Here is a 21,846-nt window from a genome sequence, read left to right on the forward strand (position 1 = left end):
GAATGGCGGTGGGGAGTGGCCCCCGTTTTCCCCCAGTAATTATCCGGATCGTCAGCTACGCTGGGAAAGCGGTAATGACTCCCCCCACCAACCCCCCTGCCCCCCCCCTGCCGCCGTCATCCCGCGCACCCCTAATGGCCGCTCTGCACGAGGGGGGGGGGGTTCCCACAAGGGGATGCTCGGAGAGCGCGGCGGTAAAAGAGCGTGAAATTGAAAGCCGCTTGGTGGTGGGGGTGTGGGGTGGAGGGAAGGGGGGGGGGGGTTAGTGTGTGGGTGAGTGGAGTGGAGTGGAGTGTGGGGATCTGCAGATAAGGTGGAGATTTACTTTAGGTACACAATGGGTGCCCTGGTCCAGGGCGTAGACCTTCAGAGAAACGCGTGTGGCGAACAGGTGATCCGCGGAGCGGAAAATAGCCACTCTCCCACTGGCCGGCGCGTTGCAGTACCCTGTCCACTGTGGGTACTCGCCTTGAGGAAACGCGACCACGGACACTGAACTGAGCTCAGCGAGTCCACACCGTACATTGTGGAAAAATAACAAACCGAGTCACTGTGACATCGCCATTGACTCTCCATGGGCTTGCTGAAAAGCGTTTTTAAGGCTGGGAAGTGTACTTTGTAGGCCCCGCATGTTGTACAAATTTGAGCCAAGGACTTCGCAGTAGGGAAAAGGGAGACCCTTATATGGGCATGAAGTCCGGTCGTCCACTAAGAATGTGAGATACAGTGACTCTGTAGTGACGCCAGCTGTTCCTGATTCATCCACAGAATATTGCAGTGTTTTCCAAATAATACGATAACTTAACAAATAGGCGAATGGGGATACATTAGATGAAGAAAATACATCTATTACTACATTTTGTTGTGGGAAAAATTATTGACTTTGTATTTTGACTATATTATTACCGTTGACTTTCTTTGAAACGGGTGGCTGAAGCACCTATACTGGAGCCGACCGCACTGGCACTAGTGAGCAACGTCTCTCAACAAGACCAGGAAGTGAGCTTCAGAAACGTTGGCCGGTTTTGGCCGCCGCGTCCACACTCACGGGCCTGTCTTTAGCAGAACTGCAGCTAGCGGCCTGAGCAGGGCCAGGCTCCGTCCATTAAAGCCTGCTGTACCGAAACTCTCAGAGATCCATGCAGCTTCACCTGGCTTGCCGTGACTCGTTCTCTTTACTACGTTAATTACTCTCAAAGTTATGGCCTTGCCGAAAGGCGGCACGCTTAACTCTCGGTAATCGCCGCCGATTGCCGCATTAGAACTACGAAGCCGCCGCACGGCCCCTGTAACGGTTCTGTAATTAACTTCCTGTTTCGGCGTCGGCGGCCGACTCCCGCGCGGCGGCGCAGATTCTCGCGGCGCACGGACGAGCCCTGCGAGCGACAGGACGGTCTCCCGCCCGCTGGCTTAATGGAGGAGCCGCTGGGTCTGCTCCAGCCCAGCGCTACTCCCTGACTGCAGGAGGCCCCCTTACCAAATTAGATTGAGAATATTCACGGCGCGCACAAGGACGGAACATCCGTCGCCACGGCGTCGTCCTTGGGCACACCCCTTGACGAACGCTCACTGGATGAATAAAATAGTTTCTGCTTCAGCGTTAGGGGCTGAACTTCCGGTGTTAAGCACGCAGGGGTGACAGTCAGTGGGTCTGTGGAATCTGAGGCGTCAACTTCAGCGGTTTGGATTCATCCGTCAGGAACGAGAAGCGGGAGTTACGGAGACAGCAGTCCCTTTTTCAAAATTTTGGTGTGTCGGTCTCTTGGGGTGAGAGTGTCGGGTGGAAAACGGGACGCCTCGTGTACGCCATGGCTTTAGGCCGTTGCGGTTTTCGTCGTGTGAGCGCGCGGGCATCGGAAGTCCTGGACGCGCGTCTTCGTCCGTCCGGCCGCTGTAGTGGGTGGAGCTCCCGTCGGCTGGCCCCGGATGTGATTCGTGCCTTGAGGCTGGAGCCGCATATCAGCCTCGTCTGGCAGAGAGATCAGAGCGTCGCTTTTATATTTCACAGTCGTGTTTGACCACGGAAAGCTGAGCGCTGCAAACAGCCAAGTTTCTTTTCCTCTATTTCTTCACTCTTTTCTTCATTTCTCTTCAAATATAACTGATTGACATGGGTCAACGGGAGAAAACCTTTTTCTTGTTTCTCATTCTTTTCCTGAAGGCTCATTTCCCCGGTTTCTTGACTTCTTGTTTCGTTTCTTGTTACGGCGAGAGAAAGAAACTTCATGGTGACACAATCCTATTTGAGCATATAGGACATGGAGCATTGGGAGGTGTTAGGCCTGGGTCCGTGTGGGGAATGTCAGCGGCCCCCTTGTGTTAGGATGCCGGTACTACAACGGAGGGGAGCGCTTTTTGTTTTGTCTTTTGAGCGCTGTTGTGTGAGACCTAGCCTACTTAACGCTTGCGTTTTCTGGGGCATCGTTAAGGGAAAATGGGTCTGTGTAGCTGCGTAAAGCCTTTTCCGAGCGGCCTGTGTTTTAATTTTGTGCGTGTGCTTGTCCTTGCCTTTGCAGCTGACGGCGAGGTCCCTGCCTGTGGTGCAGTCTGACGAACGTCTCCAGCCCCTGCTCAGCCACCTCAGGTAATTAGCCTCGTTAGCGGGATAGCGTCCGCCTCCAATACGTTTCACGCAATTTTTTATTTTAAAGATGTTTTCCTGGAGAAAACAGACAGCGAGTTAATAAGGTAAACGGAGTAATTTGCAGCTAAGCTCTGTGAGCTGAGGCAGAAGGCCCGGGTGGGAATTGGTCAGAGGGTGAATCTGACTCCGGCACTCACAGGGTTGCTAACGCGGCCCGTTTCTGGCCGCCGTCGCTGCGAGACTGAATCGGAGCGCAGTAATGACGCGCTCGCTCCGCCGTCCCGCTGTGCTCTTACTTATGACCGTCTCCGTCTTCTGCGCGTCTTTTTATTAAAATTCCTTCTGCGCTGCCTGGCGTTTCAGCTTCCCCCCCCGCTCCCTCCTTTTTACTTTTTAGCGAACGACATGCGGGTCAAGTGTTTGAGTGTCGCACGAAAACGCGCTGTGTCCTCATCACTGGAGCTGGGGGTGAAGGGACGCGCCGGATGGCCCGGTTGCTTTCCTCGGGGCTCCGACCTGCTCGAGCGAGTGTTTCTGAGAGAGCGGCGGAGAGCCGAGCCGGCGGCGGTAGAGGTCCCCAGGGCAGCGCGCGTGGGGCTCTGTCGCATCACTTCCTGAACGAGCACCCTGGAAGGCGTTAATTACTGCCGACGGCTCCCCCCCCTCGTCGCGGTCGGAGTGAAGAGCCCCGTTTGAACGCCTCGCCGCTTCGAGTAAACTGATGAAAGCGTACGTCGAAGGTTTCGGGCCTTCCTTTCAAACAGGTCCGGATCGCCCTTCCCCTTTCGTCCTTTAAAATGTAATTTGAATTTTATTTGTGTGGCAGGCTCTTCTTCTCAGGCTGCCTGACACGAGTTAAAGTGGAGCACCTGTATCGCCTCCTCATCCTGCCAGGCGTTTGCTGGAGCGTTAGAGGGTCTGCGCATGGCTCTGGGGTGATTCAGCTGTGCCACGCCGGGGAGTTGATCCTGGAGCCTTTAGGGTTAAAAGCCCCCCGCTCTTTCCCCATTATACCGCCCGGCTTCCCCCTGGAGTGTAGGGCTGCCGTGTTTTACACACCGCGGTTCCCCTGTCCCGGCTTTCATCCAGACTCTGGCTTTCCCACTTCTCAAATGCCAGTGAAACCACTGTTGGGTTTCCCTGGAAAAGGCACTCTAACACCGCCCCCCCGCCCCCCCGAGGCCCTGCCCCCTCCCGTGGTAATGGAATGCAAACGGCCGCGCTAATGTGCCGAGCCGCCGGAGGGCCCCCCCCCCCCCCCCAACGCGTGTTCCCCTCACACCTTCCCGCTTTGGTATGTAGGACAGAGTCCCATCTCTCTCTCTCTCTCTCTCTCTCTGTTCGCTGCTCTCCTCTCTCCCTCTTTTTTTTGTCTTTCTCTTTCTGTTTCTGTCTCACCTTTTCGTTCTTCCTCGTTCCCTGGGGCTTTCTCCCCGGCTGTAAGTGCGGTTTTAAAAGTCTGCTTGTCTTTTCCTCTTTTCTCAGCCTTCTCTCTCTCTCTCTCTCTCTCTCTCTCTCTGTTTTCCCGCTCTTTCTCTCCCTCGCTCTGTGTTCTGAGGGAGCCCGCCGGCCTGGTTTTGGCGGCTTCTCCGCCAGCCGTCGAAACGCCATGGCGGGGTCGCCGTGGTTACGAGCCTCTCCCCGTGCCCGAGAAGATGAAAGCCTTTTGGCGGGTTGCGTTCCTGCCCTTGCGGGTGGAGAGGTGCGGTGTATGAGGGGGGTGGGGGTGTGCAGGTGCCTGGATGAAAGCGTGACCAGGTGAATGACGGCTGGCGGACGGGCGGGAGTGCGGGAGGGAGCCTGAGCCCTTTAAAACGAGCCGCTGTGGCCCCCCCGCCCCCCCCAGCCTGCGAGGGTAGGCTCCAGCTTGGTCTACTGTTGAGCCTGATTGAACTGCAATGCTCTAGACAACTCCCCCCCACCCCAGTCCCCATTTTGTGATCTTTATAAATTATGAATAATTTCATTTCTAACCCTTTTTCACTTACGCTGCGGGTCTCCTGAATGCCTTTTGGGAATAGGCGGGGGTCTGTGTGACAGACTTACACCAGCACTGTACAGTATCAGCAGTACACCCTGCATTCACCTCAGTGTATCTACACCTGTATAACAGTCACACACCAGCACTGTACAGTATCAACAGTACACCCTGCATTCACCTCAGTGTATCTACACCTGTATAACTGTCACACACCAGCACAGTACAGTATCAACAGTACACCCTGCATTCACCTCAGTGTATCTACACCTGTATAACAGTCACACACACCAGAGCACAGTACAGTATCAGCAGTACACCCTGCATTCACCTCAGTGTATCTACACCTGTATAACAGTCACACACCAGCCCTGTACAGTATCAACAGTACACCCTGCATTCACCTCAGTGTATCTACACCTGTATAACAGTCACACACACCAGAGCACAGTACAGTATCAGCAGTACACCCTGCATTCACCTCAGTGTATCTACACCTGTATAACACTCACACACCAGCACTGTACAGTATCAACAGTACACCCTGCATTCACCTCAGTGTATCTACACCTGTTTAACAGTCACACACCAGCACTGTACAGTATCAACAGTACACCCTGCATTCACCTCAGTGTATCTACACCTGTTTAACAGTCACACACCAGCACAGTACAGTATCAACAGTACACCCTGCATTCACCTCAGTGTATCTACACCTGTATAACAGTCACACATCAGCACAGTACCGTGTCAGCAGTACACCCTGCATTCACCTCAGTGTATCTACACCCGCACAGAGTCCTCACAATAACCCAGTTCATCTGTGTATGGAGGACATTTTGTCCTGTGTCTGATATGGCTGAATCTTGTTCTTGTGTAGCTACCTGTGTCAGCCTCTGTCTGCCATGACCGTGACACGTATAATAGCTTGTCGGATCATTCTTATGGCATAATTTTAATTACACGTAACGTTCCCTGACAGGATAAATGGGGTTTAGATGTTCTCACCGCTCCTATTAACCAGGTTAATTCATATTTGTTGGATTGCCCGACCTCTGACCTTTCGCCGTAATTACCAACGGCGCTGCTTGTCGCCTGTCCCGGGAAGCGTCGCGGATCGAGCCTTGTTTTCCTAACGGCTGATTAATGCGTCGCGGTGACTGACGCGGGTCAGGAAGGAGCAGAGCGGTCAGCCCGGTCACGGCGCAAGCTGTTCGGTTTTATCGCTCCGACGCCTTATCAGCGAGCGTCACTCCAGGCCGCTTCCCGGACGGCTCGTGATGTCACCGCTGGTCTCCCGCCACACCGCGACTACCGCTGGTCTCCATTTTACGGGCCCGTTCTCTCTCGGCGTAGAGTGACCGCAGAACGTCGGCCTTCCCCTTTATGACCCTGGTCGCCCTCCGTGTTGTGACTGCTTCATTTGAAATGTTTTTGTAATTCTTTTTAAAAAAAATAAACGTTTTTGCTTTGGAGTTTACTGCGAATTGTTAAGCATACAAGCTCGCGAGGTCACGACCCTGTGTTTGTGCCAGGAATACTGAATGTGAGAGGGAGAAATCGCACACCAAGGTTACTGCCACTTTTTTGGGAGCTTCGAAAATTCTGCACAACAAACTGACAAACCTCTTGTTACCGGGTTATGTATTTTTGCGACCCAGTTATTACTGGAAACTGGCTTTCACTTTTTATAAATTGGAGAGTGCCTCCAGTCGGAGATTGGCATCGAATGGAAGTTTTGTGCGATGGCGGTGTTGTTTGGGAAACTGGCTCTCTCGCATTGACCGGCGCTGAGCGGGCTTGGGTGGTCGAATCGGTCGATTCTGAGAGAGAAATTGGAGGTTTTGAAGACTGGACTGTTTGGAGACCCTTGTTGTTCTTAACCCTTTATGGTCTGAGAGCAGTAGCCAGTTCTTTACTGAACATTCTAATGCTGATGTCACAATCACTACTGCTAATTAATAGAAATGGAGTTCTGGAATGCTGGCTTAAATAAAAAAATAAAAAAACATTCCAAAAAACCTGCTCTTCAGAGGACTTAATAAGCCGTTGTGACTTGTGTGGTTGTATTGTGCAGAATAGGGGAAGATTGCTCATGCAGTAGTGATTATAGGCTGTGTTGTACTTTACTGTTACAGTTGTTTGGTTCTCCCACTCTGGGTGATTTTAACGTTTTTGGCGCTCTCCCCCCCCCTGCAGCCACGCCTACGTGGGCCAGGACTACAGCGTCCAGAAGAACGTCGGGAAGATCTCCTTGGAGCAGATCGATCCGGTGCGTATGAACTGGAATATTCTCCTGCTTTTTTAATATAAAAAACTGTGCAAGCTTCTCACAGTAATGTCTCTGAAAGCAGTAAGTGTGTGTTGTAGGGGCTGCTGGGTGGCTCATCCGGGATAAGACCCCACGCTGTGGTGCAGGGATGAGCCCCGCGGTCTCGGATCGAATCCGGACCGTGTCCGTGGTAACTGTGGCTGGTTGCTCAATAGGGCAATTGGCCATTGTGTGGGAAGGTTCAGACAGTTTGGGGTCCTTGTTTCATCGCTCTCTAGCGACCCCTGCCGGTCAGACCCTGCTGGCCCCTGCGCACTGCATGTGAAAGCCGCATATGAAAGGTCTTCCTCTGACTCTGCTCTGTGTGAGCTCAGCTGTAGTCTGAGGTGTGAAAAGAAGCAGCTGGCGACACCATGCTTTTCAGAATAGAGGCGATGATGTCTGCACTGCCAATTCGGCTGTACAGTTTGCACATAAACGTGGCTGTGGTTGCAGACTGTTGGCCTTTCTAAATTGGGGTGGGAATTGGATTTGTAAAGCCCCACGTTGGGTGCCAAATTTATCGAAAAAAAAAACAAATCTAAATTTGTTGAAGGGAAAAAAAATGGGGGCGGGAGGGTGATTTGACTGGGTATTTTCTATGGGGAAGTGTTTGATAGTACTGAAGGTGTTCTGTGGAGGTGTTTTATAATTCTTGATATGGCTCTGGGGCTGTTTGTTATGACTGCTTGCAAAATGCATGTTAAAAAAAACGACAAAGCAAAGACTACTGAGAGGAAGTGCTGGACTTTGTAAGGACCGGTCCTGAGAGCAAGTTTCTTTGCGCGTGCAAGCTAACGTTGGCAAAAGATTAAAACGCGCTTAAACCGCTCGGACGCGTTTTCGAGAGCCCTTCGGGCTCTCCGCGGCGTGTCTGAAACGCGGTCGCTGTGGGAGGTGGCCTGTCGCCCTGCTCCTCGATTTGAGCACGGTGCAGCCGAAAGGGCAGGCTTGTTTCTGAAAGTTGGCGGGTAGGGGGTGAGGGGGGTGGGGTCAGTAGACTTACCGGGGGGGGCTGTGGCGGTAACACCCGGCTGCACGTAGCACTCCGGTCCTTTGAGGCCACTGCTGTTCCTATTAATTGGCCCATTAACCAATGCAAATTTTGTCCTTCAAATTCGCCCGCGCTTCCCGTCAAAGCGCGCGGAATTCCCCCCGCGAAAGCCCTGTGACCTCACAGTCGCTTAGCTCTGTTCTCCGTTTGTCAGTGTAAAACTGGAATCGCACGTCCCACCTGAAACGAGCACTTTTCATACCAGGAGCATTTGTTTTCAGTTAAACGCAAAGCAGAAACGCACATTTCTATTTGTCCTCGTCTAAGCTCTTGAAGTAAATAAGTCATTCCATTAACAAAAATTCACTCCTTTTTTTTTGATAAAATGCATGACCGTTTTTCTTCTATTTTTTTTTTCCCTGTTTGCATTTGTATTCCCAGTGCACTCTGGGCCGTCTCTTCCCCGCGGCTGTCTTTAGTCGTTTAGGAAGGGGGACGCGTTAATTGTAAGTGTGCCTGGGCCTGCCAGTCGCTAAGGCGAATCGGACGTTGGCGACGCCCTGGTAATGAATTTCCCAGATCGCGGCGGTGCGGATGCTGGGGGGGGGGCGGTGTTTTTGGGGGGGGGGGGCTGAATTAGTGAGGCGAGCGGGGTTGTGCTGAAAGCCTCCGCTGACGCTAATGGCCACGTTTATCGGCGCTTTTGAAGGGAAGGTGTTATTTTCGGCGAGCCCAACACGCGGCCCATGGGAGCGGACAGTTTTCTGTCCCCGCGCGGGCGGCGCCCCGACAGATGGGGGGGGGCGGACTGCTGTCACCACCCCCCCCCTCGCCCGCCACGAAACTTGAGAAACAAGGAGAAGGACGCATTTCTGTGTAATGGGACGACGGCGGGAGAGAGGGACGCAAAACCGTTCGGCCTTCCTTGTGGGGTTTGTGGAGTCTTGAGCGGTCGATCGTTCACTTGTTTGATTAATTGATGGCTCGGCTCATAATCCCTACCGCTCGCTGTCCGTTGTGACCCTGTCCATCGGTGTTCCTGAAGGACATCCTCAGAACCCAGCTTAAAACGATTAGAGTACTGGTGCTTGGGAGGCGTATGAATTTTGCAGCGTTGTGTGGAAATCGAGAAAGCAGTGGGGTAGGTGCGGTGGCCTGTCCCGTGAGGGGGGGTGGGGTTCGGGGGGGTAAAGCAGTGAGGTAAGTACGGTGGCCTGGGGTTTCTGTCTTTTAGTCTTCCCTTCCCGTGGTCCGGGTTTGAATCCCAGCCTCGCCTGTTCCACTGGAGGCCACCCAGGGCGACATCTTTGAGACGTTGGGAGAGTTCATCTCACCGCTCTTTAGTGACCCCTGCTGGTTCATTCGGCATTTGCGTTCTGCTCGCTAATGAGTCGGTGAAAAAATGGACGGAAATTGTTACAATGCCAAATCTGAAGATGGGTTTTGTAGAGCACAGCAGAACTTCTGAAAGTTACATTTTCGAACTTCAGAAGAAAAATGAATCGAGCTATATTTAGTTTGATTACTCGCTCGTGGGTTCCTGGGACAGAAAATATCTGTAAAGTGCTTTGAATCATTGGCTCTTTGTGGGGAAACATGGTCCAAATGAAAGTGAATTGAGTGGAATAAGCAAGTGTATCACCATGCAGATTGAGTCAGGGGCCTGGAATTTCTCCCTTAAACGGGCTACTTGAAGGAAAGTCTATTAAGAGTTGAAATTCAAAGCGCCTGGTCTCCTCTTCGGGGTGATTATAGACGCTCGCACCGTAAAAGCCCCGCGGCTGACATCCCATCATTCACTGTCACCACGGTGACGCGCGAGGCCCCTGAGCGATCCGTCTGCCTTGGCCCTCTTCCCTGACAGGTCCTCCCGAGCAAGGCGCAGAATAGTATCCAGGTTGAGCGAACCCTTCAGCGCCATTTTCACCTCTGCTCGTTGGCGATTGAGGCGAGGTTTAAACTGCGGCAGGGGACGGGGCGGGGCTGGTGGAAAGTGTTGACCTAGCGGCGGCGTTTGTGCGTTTTTACCTTAGCGTGTTTTTAGCGTGTGCCAGGGGATCGCGGAGCCTGATGGGGGGGGTTTGTTTTTTTTGGTCTTCCCAGCTGTCGCTGAAGGCGTTCCCCCTGTGCATGCGGCAGCTGCACGGGACCCTGCGGGCGCAGCACCACCTGCGCCACGGCGGGCGCATGCAGTACGGACTCTTCCTCAAGGGCATCGGCCTCACGCTCGACCAGGCCCTGCAGTTCTGGAGGGCCGAGTTCGTCAAGGGCAAGGTGGACGCCGACAAGGTAAAACCAGCATCACACGCTCACATACTGTATACTCCACACACGCTCACATACTGTATACTCCACACACGCTCACATACTGTATACTCCACACACGCTCACATACTGTATACTCCACACACGCTCACATACTGTATACTCCACACACGCTCACATACTGTATACTCCACACACGCTCACATACTGTATACTCCACACACGCTCACATACTGTATACTCCACACACGCTCACATACTATATACTCACACACGCTCACATACTGTATACTCCACACACGCTCACATACTGTATACTCCACACACGCTCACATACTGTATACTCCACACTCACACGTGCGCGCGCACACACAAGCTTGTGCACGCACGCACACACACACACACACACACATACACACGCACACACGCACACAGACATGGCAAATACGCACACACACACAGGCACGGTATGTACATACACACACCCACACATGCATCATGTTTGCATTTTGCCTGCAGAGATGCATTATTTAAAAATGTATTTTTGATTCAATGTTTTGCTTGGTTTTTTCCAAAAAAAAAAATGTCTGGGAAGGGTGATGGATGCCTCAGACTCCCAATGCATTTACATCCTTACAGAAAAAGTTATTTAAAATTTTTTATCCTTCAGTAATTTTCTGATATTGCGGATACGTAAGTAGATCACGGGACTGCGGGATGACTCTCCCCGAGCTAATTTAGCAGCCCCGGTGTTGGTATTTTAAAAAACTATTTTTCCCTTTTTTGGCGAGAGATATTTGCATCGAGGCGGACGTTACGCTCGCGCTGGTCCCTTGTGTTCTTAATTATCCAGTCTTTGAAAGAACGTAGCGCTTCTCAGATTCAATCTTATTTTTTGGGACTATGGTACATTTAACAGGAAAATTACACCCACCCCCCTCCCCCAGCCAGCTGTACGGAGCCTCTCTTCCTGCACCCCCCCCCCCCCGGCTCCCAGTGTTTATTCCCCATTGATCCTCAATCAGAGATGCCTGATGAGGACGGGGACTCTGACGGGGAAGCGTCTGGACTGGGACGGATGGTAACGCTGGCGACCGCGCGGCGCTAGGCGACCATCCGCACGCCCGCCGGGCGTACATCCCCGTCGGCTGGGCGGCGGGGCGGGCCCGATTTTCCGCTCGGCGGCCCGAGCCGGTCAGGGTGCGCTGCGGAAGCGAGCGAGAGCCGTGTCTGCTGTTCAGGTGTGTAAGCTGGCGTGTCATCGGCTTATCGGCAGAAAGCCCGACTGTCACTCGCAGAGGCGGAGTCAGAGGCGGAGTCAGAGGCGCTCCGGGTTACGCGCTCATGTACACGCACGCGTGGGTGAACACACATAAACACAGAAAGCACACGCGTGCGTACACACAAAATGCAAATTCACAAACACACAGAAACCCACATGGACACGTGCACACGGGCTCACACGCACACACACACGCACCAACGCACACACATACACATGCCTGCACAGACATACATACAGACAAGCATGCACACACACACACACAAGCATGCACACACACAAACACATTTTAATTCTTTATTTAGGTCCACATTTATAAAATACATTATAAGGGCCCAAATATATTCAAGTTGCTGTCTGATGTTCTTCACTTGAGCAGCAGAAAGCATACCATTCCATACACACACACACACACACACACTCACACTCCCTGGTGCAGTGCAGTAAGGAACAATGCAGTCCACCATACCCAGCTGCTGAAGAGATTTCTTGCAGTTCCGTTCCATTCAGCTGTGTGGAAAAACAGCACCGTTTGACTCCGCCCACAGGCTGCCTGTCACAGACCTTTGACTCCGCCCACAGCCTGCCTGTCTCAAACCTTTGACTCCGCCCACAGCCTACCCATCGCCAACCTTTGACTCCGCCCATAGCCTGCCCATCGCAAACCTTTGACTCCACCCACAACCTGCCCATCACAAACGCTTCACTCCGCCCACAGCCTACCCATCACAAACCTTTGACTCCGCTCTCAGGCTGCCCGTCACCAACCTTTGACTCCGCCCACAGGCTGCCTGTCAGTCAGCTTTTCTACCAGCTTTTTGCTCATTTGTTTATAATCACCATAATTACCCAGCACTCGTTACAACTGCTCTTTGAAATTTCTCCCCATGTCGTGTGACAGCGGTGTAAAACGCGTCTGTGGAAGGGTGAACATTAGGGCTGTCCATTGGTCAAAAAAATGTCAGTTTTTTTCCACACAAGTTGAATTAATTGATATGTTTATCGGTGGGATGTTTATTTTTTTTCTGGTGTTTCGTTCCACGGCTGCGTTCAGAATTGGGTCGCGGTCGCTCGGAACACGGCGCGTCTCTCCTCAGTCGACGCGCGGAGAGAAGGCCGCCGGCTTGCAGGGGAGAGCTGGGGCTCGTCACGCTGTCATTACACAAAGAGCTCGACTCGGCGCGGCGAACGCCGTCATCACAGAACGCTTCAGACGGCTGACTGCTTCCTCCTGTCACACTGTCCTCCGCAGCGACATTAAAACCCACCGCAAAGTCCTGCTGTTCTTTTATGATTCGCTTGATTTATATTCCCCCTGTCTGAGGGGGGAGGGATTTAGCAATATTGTTAACTATTGCTATGCCCCCCCACCTCATAATAGTTAATGTGATGCTGTAATGGGAATGCAGCGTTGTGATTGGTTGCTCTCAGATTGATGGCTGTTCTTAGTGTGCTGGGTTCACTGATGGGTGTAGGATTATTGAGTTTCTGGGGGGTGTTTTCCCTGTATAATGCCTTGCATATAATCATAGCACATTACCGGGCTCTACATCCTCCTCTCTCTCCTCTCTCCGTCCTCCTCTCTCCTCTCCTATCTTCTCATCTCTCTCCTCTCTCCTCCTCTCTTCTCCTCTCTCTTCATCCTCCTCTCTCCACTTATCCTCTCCTCTCTCCTCTCATCTCTCTTCCTCTTTCCTCTCTCCTCTCCTTTCCTCCTCTCCTCTCCTCTGTCCTCTCCTCTCTGTTCCTCTTTCCTTCTCTCTCTTCCTCCGCGTTTACTCGCCACCATTTCCTTCTCGCCCCGTGAGCTCTAAGATCTCCGCAAAATTTTGTCTCCTGTGCCCGACTCTGGAATTACGTCGGTCGGATGCGGGAACCCTCTCTACGAGCCGTTCGGCAGTGTTGCGCTGTATCGGGGTGGAATGGGGGGGGGTAGTCATGCGTCAGCCCCCCTGTCACTCTTCCGCGCTGCTGTAGGAACGTCTCTCAGTGAAGGGTGACCTGTGACACGTTCCCTCTCGCGGAAACGCCGCTGTCTGAGCGGTTTAATGAAAGCCCCTAAAGCGCTGTCTCTAAGCCTGCAGGAATGCACTGGGATCTATTCACAATAACGGCGTCTTATTCCTAGCTTTATTCGCACTGTTTTAAATGTCACTTTGGCAGTGCTATTACATCACAGGAAATGGAGCTCTATGTCAGAGAGCGCTAGTATATGTCGGTATTATCAGTACTCTTAGCAGTCCTTGTGGAACTTGGCAGAACCTATTTTTGCTCAAAGATTTATTAACCTTAGATGATATTGACGGATAATTCTCTCCACGTATGGCGCGTGCGATAATTAGCGGTGCGGTTTGGGCGCGTCCGGCTGCGTGACTGCTGGGCGGCCCTGTCGGTCGCCGCGGTGAAGGAGATGTTCTCACCTATCGGCTCACTTTGGAGTCAATTACGGAAGTGGAGGATTTGAAAAAGTTGTCTTAATCCACACCCCAGGTGCGTAGGATTAAGGCTCGGCTTTAAAAAGCGTATCGACTGTCGTTAATAGCATTACCTTTGGCTGTGGTTAGTCTTTTTTTTTCTTCCTTTGAAGTTTGTTTCAGTAAAGTGGTGCTAAGACACACACCAGGCTTCTGTTTTTGCATATTAAATGCAAGTGGCATTTTAAACACTAGATGTAAATACGGAAGCCATCTTGAATTAGCAACATGGTACCGGTAACAGGGAGGAAAAAAAGAGGAAGGAAAATGAACTTAGATTTTTACCCCAACTTCATAATTTATTTCACAAAATATTTTGTTACTTAAAATTGAGTATGTATAATTAAACCTCATGTCTCATTCATAAATAATTTTGGTTAGTTTGCCCTAAATGTTAATTAGCACTAGCTGTTTAATTGACCTATTAAATCAAGAGTAAAAACAGCTGCAGCCAGATGGGTATTTGTGCAGCGCAACACCACAGCCTCATTGTGCTGAAGAAAAATGCTGTATTTTTATTTATTTATTTATTTATTTACTTATTTTATTTGGAGTTCAGAAGTAGGTAGTTCCTATTCCTGTTTCCTGGTCTGCTCCTCTAACACTGGGCGGGGCCAGTTGGCTTCCTGAAACTCCTGGCATCCAATAGATTTAGGCCGGCAACCAGCACTGTGCCGTGAATGGCTGGTCCAGTCATGGCCCCTCCCATAATGGAATCAATAACCCTGCTGGAGGTTTTGCTGTGGGCTGGACATGCTGAGGTACAGGGCAATGCAGGGGACTTGCTTTGCCGAAGGAACACGGTTGAATTTTTATATTCTCTTGAGCTAGAATAAAATAAATATTATTTTTTTGGATAAAAGAAGCATGATTCATTTACTCTGCTTCAGTGAAAGAAAATAATTATTCAGACAAGGGTAGGTGTTTCTTGATCTGTTTTATCTTGCTGAAGGGAAGGATCAGAATTATTTGTGTTTTGTATACATAGAGGGTTACTTCTAAGGCTATCGGTGCGTGCAGGAATTCACACATCCAAAGGATGTCAAATGAGTGGCTCTTTGTTCTGTAAATAAACACACGCAGTTGAAGAAAGGATTGGCATATGCAGTCACAGGCTGACCTGCTCTCCCCAGGCGTGAAGCTGGGTTTGTGTGGTCCGGGGTCATTTTTGTTAGCGCTGCTCTGCGTTTGCTCTCTCCTGTAGTCCTGTGTGGACCGTCCCGGGAGGAGTGCGCGCTTTTTTAGGCTCAGCTACACCGTTTCTGGCGTGAAGGTGCAGGGGGATTCGACAGGCCCCCTTTAGCGGGCCCCGGGGGCCCCCTGTGGGTGAGAGATGATGGGGCAGAAGGTGATACCGGAGGAACAGGGCGGGGAGGCGGGGGACCGGGCGTGGACACGGTCTCACGCCGAGTCAAACGCTGCCGATCGAGGGAGGCGGGTGTCGATCGCGGCTTCGTCGACGCCGGACCCCGACGCCTCTGAGCACCGAACCTCCCGGCGGGCGGGGTGCGGGCGGAGTGCGGGCGTGCCCCGTGTGACGGCACCGTTTCCCCGTCAGCACGCGTAAACGCCTGGAGAAATTCTCCCCGAAAGCCTGTGAACCATCCCTGCAGTTAATCCCCCAGGGAGTGCTGCTGTCAGGCTGATGTCACGGCTTTGCCGGGCCGGGCCCAAAGCATCATGGGATTCCCGTCACAAGGAGACCTGAGCGACTGGATGGGAAAGCCTCGATCAGCCCTGAGTCTGCCCGTAAAACCCCGTACGCCTGTTACTCTGTCGCTCTTCCGGATCAGCACCACCTCTCCTGCTGTGGGGGGAGGGGCGGGGGGGATAGTCGAGCGGAGTATCACTCTGAACCCCGTTCCCTCTCGCCCCCCCTAACGAAAGCCCAATTAACGTTTAACCGTGTATAGGTCATCAGGAAGTGACCTCCCCCGACCCTCTGGTTTGTCCAAAAATAGCACGCACCTTAGAAAACAAACCTGATGGTCTCATTATACAGTTGGAAGCTGCCTTTCTGGGGCTCATAATCCTGTAATTACGGTCATAGCGGGCTTCGGTTTGAGTCGTCCTGAGATAAGGATGCTGGGAGGAATCGGCTGTGTGTGTGAAGGTGGGGGAGGGGGGTTGAATGTGACCTTGAGAATGTTGGGCCGTTCTTTTGTTGACTCGATCCTTTATGCCCTTTTGGTCTTGGTCTGTGATGTGCTGCGTTTGATCTCGCTTGGTTGCGTGTGACGGCCAGTGAATTCGAACCCTTGTCAGAGCCAGAAGTGCGGTTGGATACAGCGCTAGTGCCGTCCCACAGCGCATCTGTTGCTGCATCGGACCGAACGGGCAGAGAGCTGCCTGAACCGGCTCCAGCTCGAAGGGACCCGAGGACAGGAGATTTGGAATCGGCTGCGTTCTGGGAGTTTGGCGGTCCGTGGAGGAGCTCAAGGCCTCCGCCTGCTTGGTGCGCCTCGCCACCATGCGATTTAACGCACGGGAAAGCAGCATCTCGCTCTCACTCTCTCTCTTTCTCCTCTGTCTCTCTCTCTCTCTTTCTCTCTTTCTGTCTCTCTCTCTCTCTCTTTCTCCTCTGTCTCTCTCTCTCTCTCTCTCTCTTTCTGTCTCTCTTTCTCTTCTGTCTCTGTCTCTCTCTCTCTCCTCTGTCTCTATCAATTTCAATTTTCAATTTAAGTTGCTTTATTGGCATGAAATACAGACATTTATTGCCAAAGCATACATATAATATGTAAAATAAGAGTAATATTAAAATAATAATGATAAATGTATCTCTCTCTCTCTCTTTCTCCTCTGTCTCTATCTCTCTCTCTCTCTTTCTGTCTCTCTTTCTCTTCTGTCTCTGTCTCTCTTTCTCTCTCTCGCTCTCCCCATCTCTCTTTCTCTTTCTCCTCTGTCTCTATCTCTCTCTTTCTGTCTCTTTCTCTTCTGTCTCTCTCTCTCTGTCTCTCTCTCGCTCTCCCCATCTCTCTCTGTCTCTCTCTCGCTCTCCCCATCTCTCTCCCTCTCCCTCTCTTTCTCTCTCCCCTTCTTTCTCTCTCTCCCTCCCTCTCTTTCTTTCTCCCTCTCAATCTCCACCACCCCCCTCCCTCTCCCCCTCCCCCCCCCCCCCGCCCGCCCGGGTCAGAGACCGTTAACACGCTTGTTTGCGTACGCGTGCGCTCACTGGTGGACTTGCTCGCTCACACGCTCGTACGCGGAGAGACGGCCGCCCTGTTAGCGGCGGGTCGAGAGGGGAAGCGAAAGGCCTGCTCTCGCCCGCGTGACCCCCGTGACCTCCGCCAGCCGAGCAGGTCTAATTTATGGTAAAGACTTCGCCCCGGGCCTCCATGTCAAAGGAGGAGAGTGCGATCTCGCCACTGTGGCATCGTCGGCCTGGGGGGGGGTGGGGGTGGCGGGATCTGTGTCACCGGCGCCCTTGAGCTGGGACCCTGACCGTGTCAGAAGGTTTCCGATTAGAATCGCACATTACTGTCGTTTGTAAAGGAACGTTCTGGCCGTCTGTACAATCGTGACGCGATTTGAACAGAGGCCGCGCTACTCCGCGGCTAATCCCCTCGGACGTAGCGTCCCCGCGCGTTCGCGGTTTACGGCGGACGGGTTTCTCTTATCGCCAGAAAGTCACCTTCTGAGTGTTTTCCCGTGAATGCCTGTCCTGACTGGAGAAAGCTGCCTGTGAATATTCGCGTTATAGAATTAATAATTTTTTCACACAATGTGTTAAGCCTGCGTCCCAGTGAGACCTGGGCATTGAACGTCTGTAACAGGTGCTAACAAGTCGCGCTAGAGTCGTCTAATGCTCCGTGGCAGGCTGCTAGACCCACAATGCACTATTCCTGTTCTGAGCCATCGCTGGGCCCGAAGTCGATAATTAATGACTGGATGGGAATTAGCTGATCCCCAAATTGATTTTTTTTTTCCTCCACCAGTTGCACTGAAAATATTCATAAAAGCGTGGCGGGGAGAGAAAAAAAAAGCAGCCGGATTTTATGGAAAGGAGGAAGAAAACTCAAAATGGCGGTGATGATGAGAGCTGGATGTGATAAGCGGCGCACGGCGGCGGGAGCTTATCCTTAATCACTTTAGCCGCGCGTTCAGGTCGTCCGCTCTCCCTCGGGTTTCGGGCGGATTCTTGAAAATGGGGGGGGGGGGGGTGCGGGGGGGGTGGTAATTCCACACGCAGTGCTCTGTGGAGCCGTAAATTGACCACTCAAACCCCCCCCTCCCTCTGAACTCAGCGTGAACTCTGAGCGAAGTGTTCCAGCCAGCTCTCCGCTGAATGATGAAGACGTCCATTTATATTAGGCTTATTTTTCCCGTTTTGTTTATTTTTCTCCCCAAGATCATGTTTTAAGTATAAACATCGTCACGCGGAGAGCGCTTTCCATAAACGGTACCCCGGAATGAGCTCCAGGCAGAAACAGAGGAATAAAACTAAACTCCGTGGAAAGATTTTACCGGCTGAAAGCGGGACCCAGAGAGCCTCGCGTCCTGGAGCTTCTTCGGTTCGTCTCTCTCCCGTCTTTTATTTTAGCGCCCGTGTCTCGCGTAGCCCTCCGTGCGCGTTGCGTGCCCCGCGCCAGGAAGTGTCGCGGTTTTGAGGAACGCCAGCCACGCCCCCTTTACTGGCGTTACCACGGCAGCCGGCGGCTTGCGCACTCGTTCGAAGCACGGGCCCTCGGGGGCGGGCGTTTAGCACGTTAGCACGTGACGCGCCGGCGTCGCTAACGAGCTCGTAGCGGTTCCGTGCCGAAGCAGAGGCGTGGACTGCCGGACGGACGGCGCCGGGCGGAGCGCCATTTGCATAACTAACGACCGCAGGGACGCCGGGGCGACTCGTTTCGCCTGCTTCCATTTGCGCCGATTAGAGACGATCTCTCAGACGACAGCTCGGAAATGAAGCCCTTACAAATCGCGCGTTGGGCCGGGGGAGGGGCGGTGTCTTTTTAGGTAAATAACAATCTGATGTTTCCCCCGGGAGTTTATGCAAATGGCCGCATTGGAATAAATATGAAAAATTGCTTGTCACCGGACAACATCGTTTGTCCTTGTAAATGTGATTATTTGTTTAAGTCTTGTTTGGCTCGTTCATTGTTGTAGTGTCAGGGCAGTAAATAGAGCTCTTTGTTTCTGCGGGATTTAGTGTGCCCGTTCACCTTCAGGGGGGTTTCATCCAGTCGTTAAGCATCCTTTCCTCGTGCAAAAAAAAAAGAACGAAAAAATAACAAAGAACTAAGCTCCCGTCTCAAGCCAAGTTTAACCCCGAGCGTAACTGCCGATGCACGAGCCACTCAGTGACTTCCTCTTTAATGGAGAACGTTAGTCCCGGCCTGTTGTCTGGGAGCTGATTGTCGGCGTTTGCGCAGAGCTCTGTCTGTTTTAATTGTGTCCCTCAGCGACCACAGAAGAGTCCCAGCGCGCCCGCTCTGTCACACCAACCCCTCTGTGTCCTCCCCAAGCTCTTTTCCTGTGAAGTATTTTAATATTTTTTAAATAAAAAACCTGTTTGTTAAACGAGGAAATGAATTAATTGGTCAGGCCGCGGCGCGGGCCGGGGGTCGAGGCGCCGGTTTAACGCGTCCGGCGGGCGACGGGAGCGCCTCGGCGCGTTTTAGAATGCCAGTCACCCTCGGGTTCTAATCTCCATATCCATCAAGTCCTCTCCTTAATGCCGCGGCGGCGGAGGCATTAGGCTGCGCGGCGCGCGCGGCGTCCGTGCGCTCCCGTGATCGATGTCGCGGGGAGCGGGGGGGAAAGGGAAGCGTATCTTTATCCTTAAGTGCGCTTTAAAGTCGCCTGCGGAAGCCGGCGAACGTGCTCTGATTAGCTGAGGGCTGCCGTCTCCTGCCCCCCCCCCCCCGTTCGGCCGAACCGTGACTCACCTTGCACGACCTCGACGAAAACTTGAGAGCCCCTCCCGTAGACTGTGCGAAAAATACGAACCGAGTCGCGGTGATGTCACCCATTGACTCTGCATGGGCTTGGTGAAAAGCGTTTTGAAGCCTGGGAAGTGCAGTTTGTGGGCGCCGCCATGTTGTACAAATTGGAGCCAGAGACTGTGCAGTAGGGAAAAGGGGGGCCCTTATATGGGCATGAAGTCCGGTCGTCTACTAAGCATGAGATACAGTGACTCGGCACTGTCCCCGATTTGTCCACAAAATGTTGCAGTCTTGTCCAAATAACACGATAACAAATCAGATGAAGAAAAAACACCTATTGCGACTACATGTTCTTATAGGAAAAAATATTATTGACTTCATAATTTTGACCGTATTGTTACCATTCACTTTCTTTGAAGCGGGCGACTGAAACACCTACACAGGAGCTAACCGCACTGGCGCTAGTGAGCAACGTATCAACAAGACCCGGAAGTGAACTTGGCCACTTGGTCCCACCCAGAGTCTGGAGACATCATTGTGACATCACAGTCTCCTGTGCGTTTGGAACTGAAGTGCATTCTGGCCGATGGAGTCCACTTGGCTTGAAGCCAACCAATTGCAGTAGGCATGCACTTATTCAAATACTGAATTGTTGTGATTCCAGCCAACTGCTGGAAAATGATACGCTGCATATATTTTTCTGTCAACGTTGAATTTATTTTTAAGTAAACTAACCTTTATGTAACCTGACCTGAGAGCCGGTTTGTGTCTTTGCTGCTGGAGATTAGCAATTCCTAGCTTAAAAAAAGCAGCTGCAACTGCATGTTTTCTGTGATAAAAGTTAAATAACTGCCAAGCCAGGAAAAAAGTGGTTAGTCCTGCTATTTAAGTTAAGTCGATAAGAGAAATCAAAGAAACTCACGCTGTGTGTTTCATGGAAATTTTACTTACTGCTACACTGAGTGCGCTAGCAAACCTTAGCTTTGTAAACACTTTTCATTGTCGCAGTGGATGCAGTTTTCATCCTCTCCAAGCACCCTTGTATTTTCCAGGTGTTAAACAATCCGCAAATGAAAATGGTCTGACTCAAGTATGTTTAATGACCTCTCTGAGGCGTTTTGAAGGAAATAAAATAGATTTTAAAACCGCAGAGTTTATTTGATAGAGACGGTGTAAGTATCAATTCTGATAACATTTCTTTGAGAGCACACAGCTGTATTGCCTTAGCGAGTACAATTAACTTTAATCTCCAGCAATTAGCTGGCTCGATACGACGACAAAGTTCCTACGCTTAGCCTAACAGAAAATAGAATTTACGGCCGAATTTTAAAAAACAGATAGGAAACGGATAGAGAACACGTTTCTCTGCTCGTTAAGGAGTTTTGTTATTGCCTGTGTGGAAGGAGAAGCAGAAGTCTTCCCCACAGGCTGCCGTCGTGTCTCCCTCTGATCGTTTGCATACAGTCAGCCTCCAGTGCCGATCGCCTAGGTGCATCTGCAATTTATCCAAACAAACAAACAAACGAAAGAAACATACGCATTTGCGCTCGCAGACATAAAATAACATGTTTATTTAAGAGAACAAATAAGAAAGCTAAACTTTGGTCGTGACCTCGATTGTTTGGCTGTGCTGTCGAGCGAATTTCCCTAGTAAATGCGCTAAATTATTGATGCCTGTGTTTCCCCTCCAGAAACCGTTCCTGCTATTGCACTTAATGGAAAACAACTTAAAAGCACAAACAGGAAAAGGTAATGAGGTGGGATATTAAATCATTTAAAGAAACTCCGAGCAGATAAAAGCTTTTATTGCGGAATCCTTCATTTAAATGGTTGGGGGGATCCCCGCAGTCCTGATGGACTGTGCAGGGTCGGAGTAAAATGGGGCCCGGTGGACCCCACAAATCTTCTCTGGGTGGGTTTTTTGCTTATTATTTTGTTGTTTGTTAACAGGTGTTTTATTTTTCGTGTTAAAATGGAAATTCTTTTTTTTCGGTGTAACAGTTTTTAGCACCCAGTGATATTTACAAGCTTGCTGTAATCACTGAACGATCCTCTGTCTGTTTGGGAGAATTT

The 21,846-nt window shown here is 51.4% G+C and overlaps 1 protein-coding gene across 5 annotated transcripts in view; it reads left to right on the forward strand.

The window, feature by feature from the left end:
- prim2 (DNA primase subunit 2) overlaps nucleotides 1-21,846 on the forward strand; it is an 80,115-nt gene that overhangs the window by 42,412 nt on the left and 15,857 nt on the right. For all 5 annotated transcript variants that reach the window (XR_010327077.1, XR_010327078.1, XR_010327079.1 and 2 more), the window contains exons 8-10: nucleotides 2,517-2,584; nucleotides 6,762-6,834; nucleotides 9,971-10,156. Coding sequence is in view for 2 of the 5 variants with exons in the window: in XM_064317500.1 (XP_064173570.1) it covers nucleotides 2,517-2,584; nucleotides 6,762-6,834; nucleotides 9,971-10,156 (327 nt within the window). In the remaining 3 variants the exon portion in view is untranslated. The remainder of the gene's footprint in view (nucleotides 1-2,516; nucleotides 2,585-6,761; nucleotides 6,835-9,970; nucleotides 10,157-21,846) is intronic.

Source organism: Anguilla rostrata, chromosome 18, assembly GCF_018555375.3.
Source record: "Anguilla rostrata isolate EN2019 chromosome 18, ASM1855537v3, whole genome shotgun sequence".
Lineage (NCBI taxonomy): Eukaryota > Metazoa > Chordata > Actinopteri > Anguilliformes > Anguillidae > Anguilla > Anguilla rostrata.